Genomic DNA, 25,557 nt, shown 5'->3' with positions numbered 1-25,557 from the left:
ATAATATTGTACAAAGCTATATAAAGCATTATTACATAAAGTTAGAGGCTGACAGAAAATACCATTAATATATAATTAACCTGTTGACTGTGGTTTGTACATACAATAGCTTTAGGCTTCTCACATGGCGCAGATAGAATTTATTCCTAAAAAAAAAAAGCCATTGGTTATATGTTCACTATTTTCAATAATATTAAGAATCTAAACAACTAAACTGAAAAGTTCTCACTGTCTCTACTATCTAAGGAGCTGAGAAAATATGTAGGCTTCCATTGCTAACTACACTTGTAGCTTGATTTTCATGCTGATTCAATGGCTTCATTATTTCTATTACTGACCTGGAACAAGGGTGATTATTGGGAGCTCATATTGGCTTTTTTTCATTTTGGTGATGTAATAAGAAACCAATAGACATCTATTATTTGCATAAAACATCATTTCACTGTTAGTCTCCATGTTTCTTCCAAGACAGTTGAGGTCGGTCCTTAAAAGGTCCTTCTGTGTTCCTTAACAAGTACTTCTGACCTCCTTCTCCTTAGGGTGCAGCAATATTCTCTAACATTCAAATAATTAGTAAATAGTAAAAAGCTATGTTTTTTTTTTATCTGCTGCTAACAAATACTCATATACTCAGGATCTTATAAAGCCTACTTTCCAGTGGTTATGTGCTCTGTCTTTGGGATAAGCCCATCTAGTAATTGTTAGTATACATGGCAGGGCAAGAGCTCTATGTCTAGTTTCTAATTGGTTTCCATAGCCATTCTCATTGCATTACATACCTTAAAATAGGAACAGCTTTATGTTTCTTACCTAAACTTGAATACTATAAAAAATAAATAACTCACCCACTTTCTTTTCACTATTTGTTCTAGAAATGGAAGTGTGATTGTGGTTTTCAGTGCGCTCTTCACCCAGAATTTACTTAGTGAAAAAATTCAGATTGAGCTAAAATCCGGAATTGAGAAGAATTATTCAAATCTCACGAAATATTATAAAATAGATGTTCAAAGTGTGTTCATTGAAGGTAAGCATGGTTTGAATGACTTACAAAGTTTTTTTTAAATTTATTTCCTTCTTTTGAAGATTGGAAGATGGTTACATCTTTCAGATATCCCTGTACTTCCAATTTGAGTGTTGATACTTCTGCCGCTGCAGTAAATAGGGAAAGCTCCCTGAAGGTAAATCCCTATCCCTCTCCTCTGCGGTGCATAAGGAGGAGAGGGATTTCACTTCTGGGGGCGTTTCCAGGTAGTGGATGGAGCCTTTAGGTGCTCCCGCCCACCCCATAAATGGCCTAGTGGCCATAAAACTTTGCCAACCCCTGTAGTAAGGGATGATGATGCCCCTTATGCAACAATGCTTCCTTCCTGCACATGGTATAAATTTATGAACTTCCACATGTTTGTGCAAAAGTTGTGTCATCTTAGCCTGGCCAGTCAAGATGGAACAGAAGAAAGAAGATGTCAGCCCCCTGTAAGGGAATGAGGACAGCTAAGTAACATGGGTTAAATTTACCTATAAGGCAGGAAGTGATAGGAAACCCTCTTACAATGGATAGTGATGCTCCAATATGCCCCTGCTAGATTTGCTCTACTTTTGCCAAACATCCTGTGTTCACTAACTCAGTGTAAAATATGAAGATAAGAGCATATTGCCAACAGCTTGGTTAGAAGGCACTGGTTGTGAGGCACTGCTAAGATTCCCAACAGGAAGTGTTCCCATTGATTGTCAGGATGGTCTGTGAGAGGTCTTTGAGATACCCCTTCCTTCCCCCTACAAGACCTATTACTGGAAATATAAAATTATACAACAGTGCACACTGCAGCAGAGCATCACTGCTCAATACTGAACATCTAGTAAAAAATTAATGCTATTATTATCTAGTATTTATATAGTGCCAACATATTATGCAGCATTTTGCAAAGCCCATAGTTATGTCACTAGGTGTTCCTCAAAGAGGCTCACAATCTAATGTCCCACCATAGTCATTTTTCAATTTGGGTGGAAGCCAATTAACCTAAAATTGACTTGTCAGTTAATTTTCAATTATGTATGCAAATACATTCATAAAATAATTGCAATGTACTGTACAGGAACATAATTTGTTATCATTAAAAAAAAGTAATTGAGCTTCAGTTTAGATACTTAGCCTGGGATGAGACAATGTTTTTAGTCTGCTGCAGACAGACAGAAACATTTCCTCAGTCTTCTCTCCCACACCAATAAGTTACAAGATAATAGGCTGCAGTAGGAGCCTATTTTAGATATACAGGTGACCAAAGGTTTGTTCCGCAGGCTCCACTGCACTCCTAATCATTCCATCCAGTTTGTGTATGTGTTTGCATGTGGTTGAAAATGTGTTTCGTGGGATTGCATTGAGGTTCTTTGACCTTGCAGTTGATTTTCCTTCCTTGGTGGAGGAACCGCACCACCACAAATGTACAGGCAATGCATGCAAACATGTCGACTCACAGTAAGGTTCTCTACTTCTAGCACACAGCTTTCTATGCATCTAGGAGCAGCTAACTGCACAGTTTTCCACCCCAAATGTGAAAGAGACCTTAGTCCAATGAGGGAGAGCAAACATTTAATGAATGCTGCACTTCTATGAGGCTGGGGTATGTTCTGGACCAGACTGCACTTCTTACCTGCAGTGTAATCTGCAGGGCAATCCAGAACATCTGTGCTGTCTAGAAGGGGTAACTGGTAAACAGAATGACAGATATTTTAAAAACATAGGTACATATAAAACAAAGTATTTATATGTTATCTGCTTAGATTTCAACTCTAATAAATGTAAAACCAGTCTGCAAGGTTCCCTGTGATTTTCACTACATGGACATTGCGGTTCAAAACAACATACATAAAGTAGAGCTTTATATACCTTGAAATTGTAAGAAATTAACTTAAAAGCAAGAACACCATGTCTTCTGTTTGTCAAGTTTAGGAAAATAACACGTTTCTAATCAATTTGTTCTTTTATCGTAGGTGTACAGATTACCACAGCAAGTCCTACCACAACCGCAAGTCCTACCACACCCGCAAGGACTACCACAAGGCTAACCACCAGGAAAACTACAACAGCAGGTAACTAACAAAATAAACAGAAAAATAAATAATAATGCAACTTTTCATAGACAGAAAGCACTGTGAGATTTTTTTTTATATATTTGCAGTTGGTATGAGTAACAAAAACACTAAAAACAAATTTACTTATATATGTCCATTGAAAAAGTTAAAAGTGTGGGACATACAAGTCATCCAGCATACACTGGTAAATGTTCCAGTAAATGTTACTTAACTCTGACCACCAGGACTACTTACAAATTGTGAGGGTTAAATGGAAATTTTTTCCCTAAAGGATCAAAAAACAGCTTTCACCGAAATTAACACTTAGCTGGTACCCTCCGCTGGGCAACCAATCCCTACGTGGGACAAGTAGGAGACTGGTTGCCCAGTTTTTTTACATTACTTACTCAATGCAAAAACATCCAGGTAGGTTAATTTTCTTCACCTAAAAATTGACCCTGGAGTTTGTTATGACCTATATTATAGCAGGGGCTTTATATGGTGAGCCTCTCTGGGGGACAGTAAGTGACTATGGACTTTGTATATTGATGCATAATATGTTGGGACCATACAAGATAATAATAAAGAGAGGCCCATATTCATAAGATATTAGGTGCAGGGCCTACATGACAAGGTGTAAGGCCTAGCCCAGGGGTGTTAAGGGTTAAAAAAAAGTAGTAATGGTTGGGAGGGGCTGTGCTAGTGTGGAGCATGCGATAGGTGGGGTTTAGGCATAGGATGAGTTAAAAGGGGGTAAACGGAAGTGGGAGGCCCTCTTTTTGGATAAAAAAGTTTCCCGCCCACCCCTTTCTGTTATCTTAATAATTGGTACTGTGGTAACTTTTAGCGGTTGGGGTCTTGGAAGGCAAGGATCCAGTGCATGTTAAAGTGGTGGATGTTGGCAGGGAGGATGCTCTTTGGTGCCAAGGTGGAAATGTTGCAGGAGTTACATTCCTGTTGGGTGCAGATTTTGTCTTCTGAGACCTGCAGCCTGGTTCTTTGGGTGTATAACCGGGAGTTTGGCCTTTTATAACATTGGGGATATTGTTGTTTATGGTTATGTATTATTAAAAGGAGGGAATTAGGTTGTTAGTTAATTAGGTTATATTTAATGGAGTGTTTTGTTATAATATGTGAAGTTATGCTTGCATATCAAAGTGTAAAATTGAGTTATTTATTTTGTCATGTATTTGTGATTGGATATTAATTTGTTATTTACTTGAATTATTAATGTATTTAATTATGCTTAATAAACCACTGCTTGCCAGCCATTTTCAGTCCAAATTGGTGTTTGTGTATTTTAATGGTGGGAGAAGTGGTTGGTAAGCAAGTGGGGTCGGGGGAGGCGGAGGTTTCTGCAGGTGGTGGTAAAGGAAGAGATAGAAGGTCTGAGCTACCCTGGTCATGGTGGTGAAATGCTGACACTGATTCAGCTTCAAAGACAGAAGAGTGGTGTGTTGACCAAGACTCCTAAAACAGTCAGCCATTTAACAACATAGAAATACATACAGTGATCCCTTGCATGTCAGATATCACCTATCCTTGGGTGTGCTCTGTTGGAGGAAAAGCTTTCTGGAAAAGTTTTTAAAAATGGAGAAATGGAGAAAACCGCTGTTACAGAATTAGATCAGATAATACTTATTTCTTGATACAAGCAAACAAAAACGTTTGTTCAAATGTCTATATTGTAATATAGCCTTCATTATTGTTGACCTCACATACTACACACAACCAGTGGCCTCTATAAATTAGAGGATAAAGCAGCATTTATATTATAGGCCCAGTTATTAGGCATCGATATGGCCCTATAACTGCTAGGCTTCTGATTAGAAAAATAAAAATAAAAAAATAGATATATACCCTTTAGCTGTGTTCACCACAAATGTTCTTTCTGTTTGCTGTGGGTCTTTAAAACAAGCAAAGCCTCATTCATTTTAATACATCTGAAAAAATGTGCCAGAAGGAGAAGGCTGACCTGTGAAAGTCAAATAAGTGTGTTCTTTTCCTATTACAGAGTGTTCTCTGTAGTTTTATATATAAAGAACATTCTATAGGACAATGCAGGATTCATAGTGTAGCCTTCATTTTTAGAATGCCTCAAGCTCCCCATATCACAAGGAAGCAACTTTTTAATAAATTAAATTTAATTCAATCATTATGGAGACTCAATAAATTCTAAACCTAGTCTGTATGTGTTTATTTGTTTTTTTACTGTTATAAGGTGAATAAATTGTAGACTTTTTTTTATAGATATTTCTTTTTTGGTGTAGGGGGGGAGCTAGGTATGAGTTAAAAACTCCTCCTGTTAAATTTTTACAAGTTCCATCAAGTTCCAGGGAATTTTACTTGACTTCCTGCACAGAGACATAAATTATCTTAGTGGGTTGTCACAAATCCCTATGGAAAGATTTCCCATTTTTGGCATTTACTGAAGACAATGGGAAAACAATTATATTGGGAACAAGGCTCTATTTTCACTTTGGTGAAGCCAGATGAACAACCTTGATCTGTGATCCAGGGGGGTTGTAATAGGACATACATTGTTCGGCCACTGTGCCAGACTCCTTGCCTGTAAGGGCAGTATTCAAGATTGAGGTTTAGGTCTGAAATGGTCTGTAAACTATGTACAAGTTATGTGCCCTAAAAATGACCAAGAATTGCCATTATGTTTCATGATTCATGATAACAAGGGCATATTTCAATATGACAATGCCAGGATTCATCAGGTTCAATTGTGAAAGAGTGGTTCAAGGAGCATGAGACTTTCACACATAAATTGGCCAGCACAGCCCAGACCTTAACCGCAATAAAAATCTTTAGAATGTGCTGGAGAGGACTTTATACAGCAATATGACTTTCCTATCATCAATAAGAGCTCTGGATAAAAATGATTGAAACTCAAGACAGAAATAAAAGTTCTGTAACATTGCATAAGCTTATCGAAATTATATTACAGCATACCAGTGCTTTTTCAAAGCTAAAGGCGGTACAACAAAACATGTAGATATCAATTTGAAAATATGCATGCGTACTTCCAGACACTTCGAGATACTTCTTTTCAGCGTCCCTGTTACTATACAAACACTTTAGACAAATAAAATTATTTTTAAATGACCTTGGCCACAGTTTGGCATGAGATGGGAGTTCAGTATTGATCCTTAATATCATCCAGCTTTGCCCATACAAGTGTGACCAGGGTTTTTCACTTTTTGATCACCTACTCTTGAAAAAAAAACAAACCAGGCAATTTGACTTGTGTCTACCGTTGCATTTTAATTTTACTGTTTGGAGAACATATGGCATATTAAGGTGGGAAAAGAACATTGCTGTTATTTGTTAAAAATCGTTATGAAAGCTTCATATAATCATAGCGTATTTCCCGGCTCTTCTGGTCTTCACTAATACGATGCAAAAAATAAAAGTGTCTCATAAAAGCAAAATATATTCATGATGCTGAGCAGAAGAAACTCAAAACGTTAAATTCTTTAAAAGACATGCACAAGCTAAATCTATGTATAGATAAATATATAGCCAAATAAAATTATAGTTTATATAGCTGGAAATATGTATATTTGTAAAGATATTTTAAAATGACTACTGTGGCAGTTTCATCTACCAAGTGGCAATATAAACTGACAGTTCTTATGTCAGCATAATCTAAAATAAATGGCAAAAAAGTAAAGTATTGAACTAAGATATAATAATTTGGCCTTCCTTGTCATACTATAAAATTTATTTTAAAATGGTCTGTGAATGTGAAAGGAATGCACATTATAACAACTGTAAAATATTGCATTTTCTTCTTGTAACCTTTTTTTGCTTATTGTGGCTCTTTTTGCTGCTTTTCTTTGTAACTCTTTTTTGCCTGTATATAAATGTGGGCTTTTAGAACATTTTTTTACTTGCATTTTAGACACATTTGAAGCCTTGACATTATAAATAGAACATGTCCCTTTTGAATATCTTGGAAGCTTCCAAAAGCTTTTCACAGATCTCAGTCTGAGAGGTGGGCAGCTAAAGCAAGGTTATATGAAATAATTCTGGAATTTAGGTTTTTGTATAATTAATATAAAGTCAGTTAGCCAGGGTTACTAGATGTTTAACCCAACTTTCCATTTTCCTCTAAGTTTTATGTTAGTTTTAATGTGATTTAAAAGTATTATGTAGCAAAAAAAACCTGAATACATTTATTAACAGATTTGCTAAAGGTCAGTATTGTAGGTGGTGCTAGGGATTTCTGGTAAAAGTGCCTGCTATTTGTGTGTCTGTAGAATTTTTTATTGTAACACCCTTGCAGTTATTATATTCTGCTCAATTTCTGTTCAGGCCTTTCAATTAAAGGGTTTGCAGATGTCTGGTGCAGAGAATGGTTGTGATGATTAAGTAGTTGCAGATTAGTGATGCCTTTCTGCTCTCATGTTTTGGATGATCCAATGCGATATGTTCTACAATGGTGATAAAGACTCCTTTAAAAGAAACATTTAATAAGAGAATATAAAGAAGAACATTGCTGACCTATCTGAATTTTTGGTTACCTGGTTGTCATGCTGATTAGGTGATGATGGGCAAATTTGCTCGAGTGATTCTTTGCTGTGAAATTAAGGTAAATTTTGGGAAGCGGTACAGCTGAATTTCAAAGGTTGCAAAATAAACTCCTACACTTTTTTTGGAATGCTAGATAACATAGGATCGATGCAAATACTTTATTTAACCCCAGAAAGATGGAAATCTCAGGAGTCACCAACCTGCAATTGTACCATAGGACAGCCCAAAGTTCACAATTGGTTCAACCAACTCTACCCAACCCTTGGCCTCATTGGGTTTATATTTTTGAATCTTGCTCCATGTTTCCGACAGAAATCTCTTACTGTATGGGACTTAAAGAGGGTAAGACAAAGCTTGTGCTTCCCTCATACCTCCCTAGCTCATTTTAAAGGGTAACTCTGAATTTCCTCTAGGCCACACTGGCTCAGCAGGACAATGGTGGAAGAATAAGGGGTTCCATAGAATTATCATAGAGTTGGTGATTTTCTCTCTGGTGATAGCATGGGTAGCTTAACTAACCTTAAGAATAAATTTGATCTTTTTTTTATTTTTCTAACAGATTTCCTAATTTTTAAATGCCAAAATAAAGCTCTCATCCAGGCCTTTTTCTTCAATTGTGTTTTGAGTGTAAATCCAGGAATCCAGACAGAATCTATTGACTTCTAAAATATCTTGGCTGCTTACTCCCAAAATGTATAATTTATGATGAAATTGGAAACTGAATATCTCCCTAAATACTTCTCTTAAAAATTTTCTGTGTTGGTATATGGCCTCACTTCATTTGTGTAAACTTAATAGCCTTATTTAGCCTATTTGTTGTAGGGGTTTTGGCTAGGTGGGTATGATGCCCAACACTTGGCATTCATGTGGCACTGTTCTTAAGCTAGGAGGTTCTGAAAAAAGTCTTTCATTGATTTTGTCAGTCACTCTGTCCACACCTCTGTCCCCACAATTTTGAGACTGCTATCCCTAGCCATTATAAACACCTAATAGAATGCATTTTATTAGCTGCCAGAATTAAAGCAAGTCTCTGGAAGTTGTCTAGTGTTGACCTTGGCCTAGTCAAACAAACTCAACTGGACTAATCAAAAATAAGCTTACATGCCTGTTTAATGAGCCCAATGATGTCAGGAAATGGGAGGGCCATAGGAACTTTGCTATATTTTTCTACCTTGTATTTCCATTTGAATTTTGGTTTGTTGTTCATTCTTGTTGTTTCCTTTCTTCCTTTTTAAGTGTAGTTTGGTTTCTTGGCATTATATTGTGTTCATTTTCAAGAAAATTAATGCAATTTTTATGAAATATAACCTCTATAATTTCTAAATATGCAAACATTCCTCCTGTAAGGGTGAAGATTTTCAAAGTGCTGCCCTATCTGTCAGCGAGTCTTGATTTGCATAGTGAGACTTACTAATTATAGTGCATATTAACAGTTTCCAAAGTGTTAGAAGTATGTTATGACATCTTTAACGTATGGCACTTTATTAACACTTTATTTTATGGGTAAGAACAGAGCAATTTCTCCGCTTGTGTAGGTTTCAATACATAACATTGGGTTGTTTTACTAAAGGAGTTAAGCATATTCTCTTTCAAAGTGAATTTCAGTCATCCCAATAAAAAGGCCTATTTAAAATAGATACATTTTAAGTAAAAATTATCTTTGCAAAAGAAAAAACTTAGGTGAGTAAATGAAGTTCTGCTCATTGAAATCATTCATTCTTGTGTGATGCAATTATTTTCTGTAAAGTGGACGTTCTGTAATGTAAATATATTAGTGTTGATGTTGGAATTCGGGTTGTCCCTATATTCGACCCGAATATGGCTTTTCTAATTCGGGTAGACCCGACCCGAAAAACACGGGATTCGACAGAAAAAATTCGGGAGGAAAAAAAAATATTTTTTTTTTCTTAAATTTTCTTAAATTATTTATTTCGTATCTGTTTTTTATTTTAAACTTGTTCTTTTTTATTTTTTACAGGTTATCCAACAATGACATTATGAATCATACTGTCATTGTGGGATTCCTGGACCGTGGAAACTTTGCGGTCACAGCTAATTGAAAGCAGGTGCCTTCAATTAGCTGTAACCGCAGGCAATACGAGGGCAATAGAGGTTGAATGGAGATACTATCTCCATTCATTACCTCTACTGCTCTGTGATTGGCTGAGAAAAGCTAAGTAAAGCTCCGCTGATTGCTCTGCTCCCTGATTGGCTGAGGAAAGAGAAATCCTGATGATGCTTGAGCTGTCATCAGGATTTCCTATTTCTCAGCTAATCACAGAGCACTAGGGATGAATGGGCACAAGTCTCCCCATTCATCTCTAGTGCTGAATGGCTGAGAAATGTAAAACCTCAGCCAGAGCACTAGGGGTGAATGGAGAGGCTTGTCCTCATTTAACCCCTAGTGCCCTGCAATCCCTCACTGTCAGGAGGATTTCCATTGCTCTGTTCATTGCAACCCTGGAAATCCTCCTGTCATTGGGATAACCTGTAAAAAAAAAAAGTTTAATTACACAAACACACACACATTAATAAAATAATTTAACATTAAAGCCTTGTCCTATTTTTTACTTATACTTTTACTTATTTGAAAATGAAGCAGTTATTTTAGTTTAATTATGTGCTTCGTTTGGTTCAATATAACGATTATACTGTTAAAGATTACATAACTTGGAGAGATGGGTAACATTCTCCTACCTTTTCATTCCAGAATGCTCCTATGCACTTTAGTACTTCAAGGAGTCAGTTTGCCATTGTTTAAAAATGCTGTAAATGCTCAAAAAAGATTTCTTTAGATAAAAGCAATATTTACCAAGGTCTTTAACAGATATCTTCTTCAGTGTCAGGACTCAACATTTTATTGTTCTTGTTATCAGCAGACATGTCCATATATTAGTCAATTATTAAAGATTTGGGGTTTTAAAAGTGCCCTTTCATAAAAGTCCCATTCTGACAGTGTAATGCACATTGCTTATGTAAAATAAGTTGAACATTTTGAGGAGTAAAGTTACGTCCAGACTAGCGTTTTTACAAGAGGTTTTACCACCCAAAACTGCTTGCAAAAGAGTCAACACTGGACCAACTAGGTTCATTTATTATCCTATATTTGTCAGGTGGCAAAAGCTAGTGTTGTCATGTGTTTTTTATGCTTAATGCATCATCTAGGGGTAGTTTGATTTAAGCCTTTTTTCTACTAAAAATATTAATAAATAATGAGTTTTCATTGTTATATTTATTCTGACAAGAGGTTAACTGAGGACAGGTGTCCTTGGATGAACCCATGCTAGATATATTGAAATGAAGAATTAGAGAGCAGCTCTTTAAAGGGATTATTCTGGAAAGCTTTGCACCTCGTGGGATCATGCAAACATATTAGTTAAAAAAAAGGAGTAATTTTTTTTTCTTTGGTGTGGTGTTTTTATTTATAGGGCTATTTTAACCTTTTCAGGAAATAGGTAACAGGACTCTGTGAGGGGGTGGATATCTGGGGTCCCAATATTGTAAGGGGCTTCCAGCTTTTGTGAATGTCCTCAAAAGCAAAGTGTTTACTTTAGTAGAAAGTTTGTAGATTTTTCTGACTACTGAAAAACTGCAAAATGCTACAAAGTTAGAAGCCACTATCCCACCCTGGAATTCAATAAAAATACATTCTAAATTTTGCTGCAAGCAATGGCATAAAAAGTGTGCTTTGCGTGACCTTGTGACATTAGCATAACTCCAATGGTTCCCAGGTAGCTTTATCTGATTTTTTTTTTGCAGGCAGTACTCTAAAATAGAGGAGTAATTTAAATAATGACAATAAAATATATATTTGTCTCATAGGTCAATGTCCACCCAATGAGAAGTTGTGTGGTGATGCCGTTACATGTATACAACAATCCCTGTTTTGTGATGGGATTCCGAATTGTCCAGATGGTTCTGATGAATCGAGTAAAACGTGTGGTAAGTGCAACATAGATTTAGGCATTATTTCTATCATTTGACTATATACTACATGTTTGCTAATCCCACATGGCACACAATAACCTGAACATTTGTCTGTCCAAACAAACTGTAAAGGGTCAGTAGAGTCAAAATCGAACTGTGCTTTATGGCTGTTATATCCAAAGATTTTCTATTTGCTATGGATTGCAGTGAAGAGATCCCCTATCTGGAAACCAATATTTCCTCTAGGATAGAGTTTCTCTCTTTCTTTTGCATCAGAACCATTAATTTATTCAGAACAAATGATAACTGTACAAGTGTCTTTTTATCCTTTAGGTGTTAGAGGTTTAATATAAACTTGGAGAGGGGGAGTTGTCCATTAAATGTAACTTTTTGGTTCTTAATACTTACCCCGTATTTTACCCTTTTTCTCTTCCTAACCTTAACCACCAATTAACTGTACAAAAGCATCTCTGTGGTGTTCAGTTATTGACCTCATTAGTTTTTTTTACCATATATTGTAAGATACCTGTTATAATAAATGATCCGACTGTAGCAAGCATAGAATCCTATACAAAAGGTAACAATAAATACTGATGTTTTTGTTTCTGGACCTGAAATATCTGCATAGCGTTCGTGTGTTCTTGCTGTAATCTCAAGGTGTCTATGGACAACATTTTCTTGTTCTGGCCACTCAAAATTGAGGAATGTTTTCATAAAGGTAGACCTCCGCTGGTTTCAGAATCAGACAGTTGGGGTAAAAAGCCAACTGCTTTTGTTTTTCATTGTGGTGGACACATCCAAACAAGTCTAGGCACATTTTCCTTAGTTATATTTAGACACCTAATGGAATTTTAGAGAATATTACATCAGACTCTTTGCTGTGACTCAAGACAGTCTGAATGTATTCTGAGTTTCTGACATTTTTACTTATATAAGCTCTGTTTTTGCAACAGATATCTCACCAGGTGCTATTCTGTTATCAGGAATGTCGTATTCCATAACTTAGAATCATACTCTAGAACAAGGGTGCCCAATCCACATCCAGCCTAACGGGGCTGCCAGATCCGATTCTCTCCTAATTTCCTCTCTGCTCTTTTTGCTCGTTGTCTTGCGGGGGATTGGGTGCACACATCTCTCAAGTTTCTCTATTAGATCATGCTACCAGGAGAGGGAGCTTGCTGGGCATGCTCAGTGTTGGCTCCCTGAGAGTGGGCAAGTACTATAGACCTCAGCAATCAGCTGTGACTGCTCCTCGCCTACCTTGTACTGTGAGATAATCCCAGCAGCAGCATGAGAGCTGTGTGTCCATGCAGTTGTCATGCTCCCCATGTATGAAACTTCATATCTCCCACAGCAATTGTCATAGAAATTTGAAGTTTTCAGAATACCCTGGGGACCCTGAGAACTGTTACTTGACAATTTGCCAGTTACGAGGTCACAAGCATAAAATATTATTAACAATCAGGGATATTTTCACATTAAGTGGAGGCTATTTCAAGACCAAATTTAGTTTGCATGTTGGGGACCCCCAAGGGCCACTTCCATGGCAATGAGCATTAGGGTAATGCCAATTTACTCTGTGCTGTGGTGCCCTAAATATATACCTGCTCACTCAAAACTTTAGGGCTGCATTTGGACTGGCAGTGAGATTGTTGTGCGCTTACCCCTCCCTAATGCTATAAAACCCTATAAAAGCCTAGGGTAAGACGCTCAGTACTGCTCACTGCCGCCTGGAGTCAAATCTGCTGACGCTGTGGTGCGATGGACTGAGCGGCTTGTGGGGTGCCTGTTACATATAGCTAAACAATTACCCTATTTTCTCAGGAATAGGGAGATGTAGGGACCTAAAGGCGTAAGAATTGTAAGAACAAGTACCCCTTGGCTATCTGTTGCATAAATTGCATTTCTCTGGAAGTATTTATTGCAGAGATTTTGGGGTACAAAGAAGGATAGCGGACAGGACTGACAGGAAACATTGTATGGTGTAGTTTCTGCTCTTTGGTACATGAATGATAAGCGAGGAGCAATATATGACCCGCCACTACTGTATGATAGCTTTAGTTTGTATCTTTCATTAAAAAAATATTGCATGAATAAAATGAGCATCAAACTCTTGGAAATTTGGTGCAAGTACATTATGCTAACGTTTCAATTTAATCACATTTTAAAATAAAACTATTCTAGTTTTTAACATATATCTTTATTGTTCATTTGCATTGTGAACCGCAAATTTTTTCTGTGGCCCCCAGATGAAAAAAGGTTGGGCACCACTGTTCTAGAAGCACTACTAAGCTAAACACTAAGGTGCACCTTGAAAGCTTGGGCTCTCTTTTTGACCCATGCCATGGGTTTGCCCATGCCTTGCTCTGGGAACACTGAATGCACACTATACACAGACTATAATGTGGATATTTGTCTCTAATTATTTGGGGGAGTGGGGTTTTAGGAGGCATTTGGTCCCTGTGCCAGTCCTAATAGAATATATTGGTTTGGTGGCCTTGAGTGGAAAAATGTTACCATGTACACATTAACCAAACACTCAAAAAGAAAATAAATAGTATAGGATGTGAATAAGTTTGTCACAATAAATCATGTGCTTTACGAACCCTCATGTTTCACCAAAGTAACCAGAAACTGTGATGCCATGGCACACTGTCCTTGGTAAGCTATCTTAAGCCTTCAAAAAAGTTTCCCTGCATTGAAAGGGCCACTTAGTAGTTTTGCCCTATAGACCAAAGGTTGTCATTCCTTCCCTGCCTCCAAAAGTATATAATTGCAACCCCTACAGAATAAGACCATCCATGCTTGCATCTGCCTAAACTAATCTAGCATACTTCTGAAAAAAGATATAATTTATTCATTTCTGCAAAGTTTTAAAAAGACATAACCTAATATCGCCTGTCTAATATTTAAAAACTGAATAAATACATATTTTGTAGATGATACATTCACTCTAGTTTTTTTTAACCATCATTTTTACTCTAAAATAACCTTGTTTAAAATACTTTTACTGAGACTAATGTTTCCACTTAGTTATATCTGAAATGCACAAATGAATGAATTTAATGTGCTATAAGTAGTTGTTGAGATGTACTATCTAAAATATGCAATAGGTAATGTTATTTCTTTTAGAACCGTACAGGAATGTAACTTAGCTACAAGTTTAAAGTGTTCCTGTGATAAAGTTCATTTTTTTCAAAATGGTAGCAATGACATTTAGACTGTTTTTTGTAGGTGTACACTCATGTAAATAATTAAAGTAATGACTTTTCCCCCTCTCTTTATCCATCCAATATTTCTATGATAAATCAGAAGAGAGAAACTCTGATTTGTACTTTCTGTATTCAGTTATAGGTATTAGGAATGCCATGCATACACCCCCCTCCCCCCCCCCCCCCCCCCCAACAACAACAGCAACAACAAATAAAACTTATTGAAATGAAAAGGGCATTATTAATATTCTGAATTGTATTTATAGCTTTACCTATTAAATTGGGAAATTATCTATGCAAAATCTTTACTTTAAGGTACAAGAGTTTGTGAAATGTTCAGGTCTATGTTTTATTGCACATTATTGAGCCTTGCAGAGACTGTGTGGCCTTACTTGGCTCTAGGTTACTTTGCTCATGTGCATATATGTAAGCAGTAGGAAGCAATATAAACTTAGGGAAGTGGCCTAGGATTGTATTATTTGTGCCTCCTGATGGAGACGGCTGCTGGTGATCTAACATTCTTTAGATTTCTTACCCCTAGGACCCACTCTAAATCTAATAATATAGGAAATAACTCTTGACATTTAGAACCCCATTGTGTTACATGTTACCAAAATATAAAAAATATTTATTTTAAATTGGGACTCCATTACAGTATATGCTTTGGTCTCTACAGATCCATCTCATAATGGTATTATTTTGGGGAACTTAGAACAGATGTAAACTAAAAATGAATGATAATTAGGCCTCTGTCTAACACCACATCCTAGGTGCCCCTATATGCACCCATGAATAGTTCATAAAATCAACCTCATCACTTGACAAACACTTGGTAATGCAGTTGAGTGCGATTGATGCAGTTCACATCATTGCAAGGGATTTTGGGCCATCTTAAAGCAACAACCACAATGCAACTGCAGGTCACTGCGGTTGGAGCTCATTCCCTTTTAAGTCAAACAAGCAATGGGTTGCTCAAGATGCTCATAAGCTACATGTCCAGGAACTATGGCACAAGCCAATGGGAATGTACCTGCAAATGTCTGCATGAAAAGGTTCTCAATGTTCCCATATGGTAAAAATAAAGAGGTTAGAAACATGGTAGAGCATGTGGTGTTGTGGTTTAATTGTTAATAAAATACTTGATTGTTTGAATTTTGTGTGTTCCTTTAATTCTGATCTCTTAAAGCCAGTACATGTAGACATAGTGCCCCTGATTCATCAAGCAAAATCGGATTATCGGTCGCGCATTCGTATTAGCGATCCGGAATCGTGCGCGATCGCGCTATTCAACAACCGGAAAAGCTCGCGCACGGAGCCGCGCTTATCCGACAGCTTTTTACTGGCGAGTACGCGCGCACTTGAGTCCCGGACCGCGGTAATCCGCGATCGCTGGTCGCGCGTATTATCGCGCTTCCAGCGATCGCGGATTTCAATGATGAATCAGGGGCAGTGTGTCTGATTTACTAAAGCTCTCCGAGAACCCAGCATGGATCTGGTCCAGGATTGGAACCATTTGCCAAATAATAGCAAATGATTTTAAGAAATCCATTCCTAGTTTGCTGGATAACCCAGATATCTTCCTGATAGTCTATCTTCTCCAGTCTTGGAGGGCTTAAATAGGGGCCAAAGTGTCTACATGTAATGGCTGCAGTGGTGACTGCATGATGTTTTTCAGAGCAAGATTCCTAATAGTGACAGCTGATTGACAAGGACTGACAAGTGTCTCAATGACGACTTTCATTGCAGGGGTTTCAGATAAATTCCTAATGAAAACTGAAGGTTTAAAAATATTAAATTGACTTTTAAAAAACACCTTAACAGGTTAACAGGAGATTACAATGAATAGGTTTACATATACTTTAGGAACATATATGAAGTAGGAAGAAATTGATAGAATAAAGAGAGAAACTTACAGTGTGCTTAACACATAAAACTGTAACTGCAAAAACAAACTTCAAAAATGTTCAGTATAATAATCCATAAAATTAGATCTAAGAGTGAAAATACAGAACAGGGGTATAAATGCTACATATTTGGCATGCTGGTAAAATTTCATCAGAAACATGGAAGAAAAGATCTATATTCACTTCTCTTGTAAGAAAATATTTTTTTTCCCTTGATCAGCGGGAAAAGTACTGCCAAGTCCTATATTTACACCAGTGATTGCAATGTAATTTATTATATTACAAATCCATTTACTGCCTTTCTAAATCGGATTTCATGGGGACTTGAAAACATATTGCAAGATCTAGGAAGAAGTGGGTTTGTTAAAGTGGCAAAATGTCCACACAGCATAAGATCAATTGGTCACAGACTATACAAAATTGTATTCATTCCAAGTGCCAGCTATCCCCAACAGTATTACATGAACTTTCATTTCAAGCACTACATCCTGATAATTTCCAGTTTTTGTTTTATGACTTTAGAAAATGGATGTACTCCTACATTCAGGGGACGTATGAGCAAAAATATACATATTTAATGTTACAAAGATCGAAAATAAATCATTACAGTAAAAATGTTCTGTGTGAATTTCTTTCTCATTTGTGGCTGAGTAATATGAGTATAACTAATTATTACTGGGACAGGACATCTGGAGAGCACTTAATTGCTACCTTAATTGCCGTACCTCTCCCAAATTCTGTCTATTTCAGTAGGCCATGAATGGGGGCATATCCAAGTTTTTACTCTTCTTGATAATCTGAGTTACTAGAGAAGGCTCTTTTGTGTGATGTAGACTAGTACGCCTTAGTTTGTATGCATTTATCCAGATGTTCATAAACCAAGATAATTTCCTTTTTTTGCAGAAGAAAGGGCAAAAGAACACTTACACCTCTAAACATCTTTAAAGCCCATAAACCTGCATAAATGCTTCACTATTTTAGTTGTAAGCATTTATCAGCATTTATGTTTCTTTTAGTGTCACTAAATACTGCGGACTGTTTTTGTTTTGCAGCAAAAAATGCAAAGTTCAAATATACCACCACTCTGGAATTGGAATAGCAAACATGGGCCACTAAAACATCTGTGTAAATGTGGCAAACCCAGAGACTCTGTACAGGAGACATGCACACTAAAATTGCTTAGTAAGCCACCCCTGGACACCCCTGGAGGCAGTTTTTGGAGTCAACTACAGCATTTGATGAATGCTTTGTTGTGTAGATGAGTTTGGTTCACTGATTTTCAAGGGATTATGGCCCATCTATAGTCCTCCAGCAACAACAGCAACACAACCACGTTTAACCTCAAATCACTGCAGTTGAAATAAATCCCAATTCAAGTCAATGGAAGCAGCTTCCTGCTTAAGGATGGCCAGAAGCTTTATTTCCTTTAGGAACAGCACTGAAAACCACCACAATGCAGACCCAACTCCTTGCAAAAACGTGCACAAAATGGTTGCCAACTGTTCCTATATACAGTTAGGTCCATAAATATTTGGACAGAGACAACTTTTTTCTAATTTTGGTTCTGTACATTACCACAAATAATTTTAAATGAAACAACTCAGATGCAGTTGAACTGCAGAATTTTAGATTTAATTCAGTGGGTTGAACAAAAAGATTGCATTAAAATGTGTAGAACAAAAAACTTTTTTACACACTCACTTCATTTCAAGTAATTGGACAAATTAAAAAGCTGAAAATAAAATGTTCATTTCTAATACTTGGTTGAAAACCCTTTGCTGGCAATGACAGCCTGTAGTCTTGAACTCATGGACATCACCAGATGCTGGGTTTCCTCCTTTTAATGCTCTGCCAGGCCTTTACTGCAGCGGCTTTCAGTTGCTGTTTGTTTGTGAGCTTTTCTGTCCAAAGTTTAGTCTTCAACAAGTGAAATGCATGCTCAATTGGGTTCAGATCGGGTGACTGACTTGGCCATTCAAGAATATTCGACTTCTTTGCTTTAATAAACTCTTGGGTTGCTTTGGCTGTATGTTTTGGGTCATCTGTATTATGAAACGCCTCCCAATCAATGTGACTGCATTTAGCTGGACTTGAGCAGACAGTATGTCTCTGAACACCTCAGAATTCATTAGGCTGCTTCTGTCCTGTGTCACATCATGGATAAACACTAGTGTCCCAGTGCCACTTGCAGCCATGCACGCCCAAGCCATCACACTGCCTCCGCCATGTTTTACAGATAATGTGGTATGCTTTCGGTCATGAGCTGTTCCATGCCTTCTCCATACTTTTTTCTTGCCATCATTCTGGTAAAGGTTGATCTTGGTTTCATCTGTCCAAAGATTGTTTTTCCAAAACTGTGCTGGCTTTTTTAGATGTTTTGGAGCAAAGTTTAATCTAGCCTTTCTATTCTTGAGGCTTATGAGTGGCTTGCACCTTGCAGTGCACCCTCTGTATTTACTTTCATGCAGTCTTCTCTTTATGGTAGACTTGGATATCGATACGCCTACCTCCTGGAGAGTGTTGTTCACTTGGTTGGCTGTTGTGAAAGGGTTTCTCTTCACCATGAAAATGATTCTGCGATCATCCACCACTGTTGTCTTCTGTGGACGTCCAGGTCTTTTGGCGTTGCTGAGTTCACCAGTGCTTTATTTCTTTCTGTTTTTGCAGCTTAAGGATGGCTTGTTTCACCTGCATTAAGAACTCCTTTGGCCGAATGTTGTCTGTTCACAGCAAAATCTTCCACATACATGCACCCCCCCAAAAAATCAACTCCGGGCCTTTTATCTGCTTAATTGATAATGACATAGTGAAGGAATTGCCCACACCAGCCCATGAAATATCCTTTATTTACTTTTATTTACTTTTGAGACCCTAAATTAAGTGATTGTGTAAAAAAAGGCTTTAATTCCTCACATTTTTATGCAATCTTTTTGTTCAACCCACTGAAATAAAGCTGAAAGTCTGCAGTTCAACTACATTTGTTTCATTTAAAATTGATTGTGGTAATGTACAGAACTAAAATTAGAAAAAAACTTTTCTCTGTCCAAATATTTACGGACCTAACTGTAGTTGAATGGGTGTGGTTGTCTACAGTATAGCTCCCAACTACCCTTTATTTAATGTTACTGCAAACCAAACTCCTGTGCCCCCATCTTCTTTAGTTGTCCTTCTTTTTGGTCTGATATATAGATATCTATAAAAAAACAGAAAGCATACTATATCACTACTTTACTACACTACTATAATAAACATTGAATCCAGGATTTATAGTATTACATTTGTTACTTTGGAGAATAACTATAAATGAAACATACTGGTAATTATTTTTTTTTATATTACTTCATTAAGATACATGGGGGTTTATCCTTTACCAACATACTTTGTGCTTCAAAGACCCTCGTCCTCTTTTCAGTAGGTTAAGAGGTATTCCATCGTGTTATACAGATAAAAGAAAAAGGGGATATTATTTTATTATGAGGGCCTATTATTAACCAATTACACACTTACCTGACACCTGTCCTAATTTATTAAAGTTATCCAAGACTAGAGAAAATAGACTATCATGGGTAAACCTTGGTTATTCAGCAAACCTGGAATAGATTTCTTAAAATATCTTGCTATTGTTTGGCAAATCTTTTCAATCCTGGACAAGATCCATTTTAGGTTTGCTGGAATATGCAGGTTCAACCATGAGAGTCTATATTCTCCAGTCTTAGAGAGCTTGAATAAATCATGCCAATGACAAATTTCACATGAAAGGATTGGTCCCCGGGCTGGACCATAGTTTACATGGGGCGAAGTCATGTGAATAAGTAACTAGATAAAACGCCTAGGTAGATTTTTTATATGCATGTACTTCTTTGGTCATAAGGACCACATAAACAGATGTACTCTTTCTATAGTGTTTTATTGTCAGCCTCAACTACCCTTTTGCTCTCACTATTAGCTGGTCGTATTCCTATTTTCTTTGCTCCAAGCCTTCATTATAAAAGTATCCAATCCTGATAACCCACACCATTATTCTCTTGCCTGTGCTGATGTACAAGTAAAACATTTGTATTTTCCAAGATAAACAGACCTATCAACTTTACAAGCAAAGGCTGAACCAGGGACTATCTGTCCATATAAAGAATAGGTTGAATAGCTATGTTCACTGGCCATCATAACTGGCTAAAAAATTTGGAAGATCTATTCCTTTTTTAGGGGCTTTGTTATATAATTCAGGTCAATTTTGAGTACTTTTTCAACCTTATCCCTCTCACTGATTGTTTGTTCTTCCTTTTACTGTGTTCTTTACTGCAAGGAAAACTCATCCATATGTATGTGCTCTATCTTTTGCTAGCCATTTTCATTTGTATTAGGCAGATAAGCCCTACTTAGTGAGTTTGCAATGTGTAAGTCATAGCATTGACGATCATTTCTGACATGCTTACAAATCTTGAGATTTAACCGCTTTGGAAGGTTCAGCGAGGAAGCCTTTTGTGAGTTTAGCCAGTGGCATCCGATCAGAGCACATTTCAATATATCACCCCCACGTATTGCAGCAAAATGACTTTCTCCTGAATAACAGTGCTCACAGTAGCTTTTCAAATTGACATCCTCTCCCTCTCTCTCTCTCTCTCTCTGTCTCTTGCTGACTGCATGTGCTTGACTTGCAATTGCTACAGGATGTTTTTCCTGTATTAGGGGAGCTCTGAGATCCTTTACTGATGCATCACATTGTAAAACTAATGACTCGTCTTGAATCTAATGCTTCTCAAGTCAGGGCTGCAGCATCTGGGAGAGGCAATTTTATTAACTCAAGCCATGCTTAATGCTTGTTTTAGAGATTTGTCACCTTTATCGTTAAAGCCCAACTAAACCCAAAATTGAACAAGGCAAACTCTAATAGCAATCAGGTGGATAGGTGAATACCAACAGTGAATAGAAGCAAAGAAGTGGACAGAATAAATGTGTTTGTGTGCTGATTTCCTCTCATCTCTGATTTGAGATACTGGAAGGATAAAAAAATGGGTGTCCACTGACACCCATAGTAGGAAGAACTATAAGTGTCAGACAACATTTCCCAGCATATTTGTATTAAAGTGGAAACCAAAATTATTCCTAAAGAGGCTAGACGACAAGAAGAGACAAGCATGAGTAGGTAGGTGTGAGCAACAGGACCTTAACCCCCCTAGCGTTCTAATCCTGTCAGTTTTTATGCAAAAATTGATCCTATTTTTTTTTGCATAGAAATTTTTGTTTATATTGTGGGCCTGTAATTCTTAGGAATAACTCCCAGGTATAATAATTATATTTTGAATATTATATTATAATCATAAATTATAATATAATACATAATTATAAATCATTATTATAAAAATAAAAATATTTACATTTTTAGTAGACATTCCGGGTGTGGTAGATTTTGAAGCAAGGTGCTGCACAAAGCCCAACATCACAGTCAGGACAGTAGAACCTGGTTTCCTTGCGTTTCTTCCTTCCTCTGTCATCAGTCTTTGAGCAGCAAACCACGCACATCCTTGTAGGTGCTGCCTTCTTCTGGGTTGGTGGGATGTATTCAACGAAGTGACGACCGGTCAGGCATTCTGCATTGACAACGGTAGAAGCACGACGTCCAGGTTTATTCATAGCCACTGATGGTGTTTGGTGATTCTTGACTATGGATTCAGAAACTTGCAAAATGAAGTCTGAATGATTCACAGGCTTCTGGCTATATTTTTTTGTACAGAACGTATGCATTCCATAGGCACTGCTCAACTGGATGCCTGAAAATCTTTTTGTAGCACTTCCTTTGCTGTTTCCTCATCGTTGGGTAGAATGTCATGGCTTGGTCAGCTCTGTCGACACCTCCCATGGTGTTGTTGTAGTCAATCACCACCTGTGTCTTCATCACTTCTTCCCCACGTTTTGTGTGTTTCAGAACGGTGGAGGCATCATGGACAGTACTCATCAGGCACACATCTTTCTTGTCATGCCATCTCAAGGCCATCATCTTGCCTTTCTGCCAGGCGACAAGTTCTCCTGTCTTCAGCTTCCCTTTTGCAAACAGTGCTGGCAGGTTGCGCCGGTTAGCCCTAACCGTTCCATAGGCATCTGGTCTGTGTTGCAGAATGAACTCATAAAGCTCAGGAGAGAGGTGTCAGTTGTGACACAATAGCCCTGACCTAGCAATGGCTCAAGGAGGGATAGCACCGAAGATGTGGCTAATCCATAATGCCTGTATCTGGGGATGAACTGTGTCCCTTTTCCAGTGTACAGTACCATATTCCAGATGTAGCCAGATGAGGATTCACACAGCATATAGGTCTTCACGCCAAATAGTGCCCTCTTTGACGCAATGTACTGCACCCAGCTGAGCCTCCCCTTGTAAGCCATTAGACTTTCGTCAATGCTGACATCTCTTTCTAGCACATAGGTTTGCTGGAAATTTTTTAGAATCATCTGAGACACTTCCCAAATTTTCTTGAGTTTTGGTGTAGGATGGGTAGTCTCATCAAATTCTTCATTGTTTGTGAAGTGCAGGTACTTCATGATGAGGGAAAAGCGGTATTCTGGCATGACTGTGCCAAAGAATGGAGTGGCAATCATTTTGTTCTTGGACCAGAACAAAAACAGCCAAATGTCATCCTTGGTCACAGGTTCCCACTTTCAACTTCTTGCAAACCTCAGGTGTGGAGCACCTTGTTGTTGTCCAGCGTACCTGCATAAAACAAAATAAAAAAATGTATTTTAGGATATGTTCTTTATAGTGTGAAGGTTGCAAGTAATATGTTAGCAAACACACAGCAGCATACATGTTGGCATAAAAAAATTTAAAAAGTTAGAACAGAGCAGCACACATGTTGGCATAAAAAAAATTTGCAAAAAAATTTCAAAAAGTTAGCAAACATAAGAGCGGCTTACCTGTTTGTCTCCACAACAATTTTTTCGATAACTTCATCAGTCAAAAACAACTTCAGGTATGCCAGGGGGTCATCGCATTCAGCCTCAATTTTCATCCCAGGTGCGCCGGTAAATAGAAATCTTGGCGGTGCTGATTGGTCCGCATCAAGGTCAAGGCATCAAGGACACCATATGTACACAGCACTGACCTTAGGTTCAGAATCATCGCTCAGTTCACTTTCTCTGTCCGATGACAAAATTCCTGGTGAATCACTATCGCTTGATTCCACAAGGGACTCCAAATTGCTATGGCTGCATTCAAATTTCCCCAAAACAGCACTTGCGCCGTCAAGATGCCGTTTGAATGCCATGGCGGTCTCCAGCAATCAGTCAGGAACAATCAAGGTCAAAGACAAAGTGATGAAATGATACATTCAGGAAGTGATTTATAAGCCAACAAAAGGTCAGATCAAGGTCAGGGCTAATAGTGGGCAAAATGTAAATCAGGGCACTGGGCAATGATGCTTGGTGCACTAAAATGTGTATTTATACTTTTATTATATGTTATTGTGTGTATTTTACTGTAAAAAAAATTTAAAAGCAGACTACATAGTAATCTGCTTTCAAATTTCCCACCCCCACAATCCATCACATCACCCGGAAGATGTCACACATCTTGCCGGGTGATGCGGTGGGGATGTCCCTGCCCTGCTCACTCCCCTGCTCACATCACCCGGAGGCTGATCTCCAGGTGATGCGAGCAGCTGCAATAGATTCCGGGGGTGATGCCAGCGGGAAATCGCCGCTGGCATCACGCCTTGAATTTACTATTGGTGATCGCATCTGCAGTTAGATGCGATGCACCTTTCAGAAATCCTTCATGGTGCATCGCATTTAACTGCAGATGTGTACAGTGGGGTGGCGGGAACCCGGGCGGTATTTAAAAGCAGATTACTTTGTAATCTGCTTTTAAAGTTCCTGCCCGGCCACGCCCCCTGATGGAGAGATGCCTCGGCATCACAGTGGGATTGTTCGATCGCCACTGGAGTGCGGGGCTAAGGTAAGGGGGACCCCCAAAGTTTCCCCAAGTGTGACTCGGAGTTACAGCTTATTGCATAGTTTTCCCACCCCGAGTCACACTCGGGATTACCGCTAGGGGGGTTAAAGTGCAACTTTCATAAAAAAAGAACACAACTTTATTTCCACAAAGCCCTGTATGCCTCCACACATGGCTTTCGTTAGGTCCTGCTTCGTTCAGGATTCTTCCTTCCTCTACCTGTGTAGGAACCACCGGATGCCGCCATCTTCTTACTTTGTCTTCTGGCTTCTGCCTACAGCATACAATCTCACATTGCGCAGGCATGAGATCAGATGATGTGTCCACCTGTTCATGTAAAAAAAAAAAAAGAGTGCTGATCTCACTGTTTACTGAATGGGAGCCCAGAGCCTCCTGGAATACCAATGTCATGCCTATTGCAGCAGTATAGGTAGAAGGAGCTTTATATAAAAAGGTTATCTTCACCTTTATATAAAGTAAAAATTGTGATTATACGTCAGCTTTACTACAATGTTAAATTTTGGCTTTAGATGGGCTTTGATTTTAGAAAGTGAAAGGCCAAAGGTCCTCAACTGTCTAGTTTATTTTTAATTTTCATAAACTGGTTTATGTATTAGAACATAGTCAAGACAAAAAATCATCCCCAAACTCCTAAAATAACAGATTATGTTCTCTTGATATTCTCTTCTATTTTAAATGAAAATTCTAGAATACCTAGATTGAAGTTGCACATTTCAGGAAATCTCCACTGGTTGCTATACTGATTACCATTGTTTTAACAGGATGGATATATTTTTGTGCACTCACAATCTGTAGATATCTGAGACTACAGTATGACTGCTAACATATACACAGAATTTCTTGTTTTTACAAACAGCAGGATTTGGGTCATAGCAGGCAACAAATGTTTTACATATGTATATGGTCTGTACTTCACACATTCTGAGAAGTTAAGCTT

General features: G+C 37.8%; 1 protein-coding gene across 1 annotated transcript in view; it reads left to right on the top strand.

The window, feature by feature from the left end:
• TMPRSS15 (transmembrane serine protease 15) overlaps nucleotides 1-25,557 on the top strand; it is a 173,861-nt gene that overhangs the window by 20,662 nt on the left and 127,642 nt on the right. Inside the window, exons 4-6 of the mRNA XM_072432165.1 lie at nucleotides 873-1,024; nucleotides 2,989-3,087; nucleotides 11,437-11,556. Coding sequence (XP_072288266.1) covers nucleotides 873-1,024; nucleotides 2,989-3,087; nucleotides 11,437-11,556 — 371 coding nt within the window. The remainder of the gene's footprint in view (nucleotides 1-872; nucleotides 1,025-2,988; nucleotides 3,088-11,436; nucleotides 11,557-25,557) is intronic.

Source organism: Pyxicephalus adspersus, chromosome 1 (assembly GCF_032062135.1).
Source record: "Pyxicephalus adspersus chromosome 1, UCB_Pads_2.0, whole genome shotgun sequence".
Classification (NCBI taxonomy): Eukaryota; Metazoa; Chordata; class Amphibia; order Anura; family Pyxicephalidae; genus Pyxicephalus; species Pyxicephalus adspersus.
Note: the sequence above shows the minus strand (reverse complement) of the source record. Positions and strands in the feature narration are given on the sequence as shown.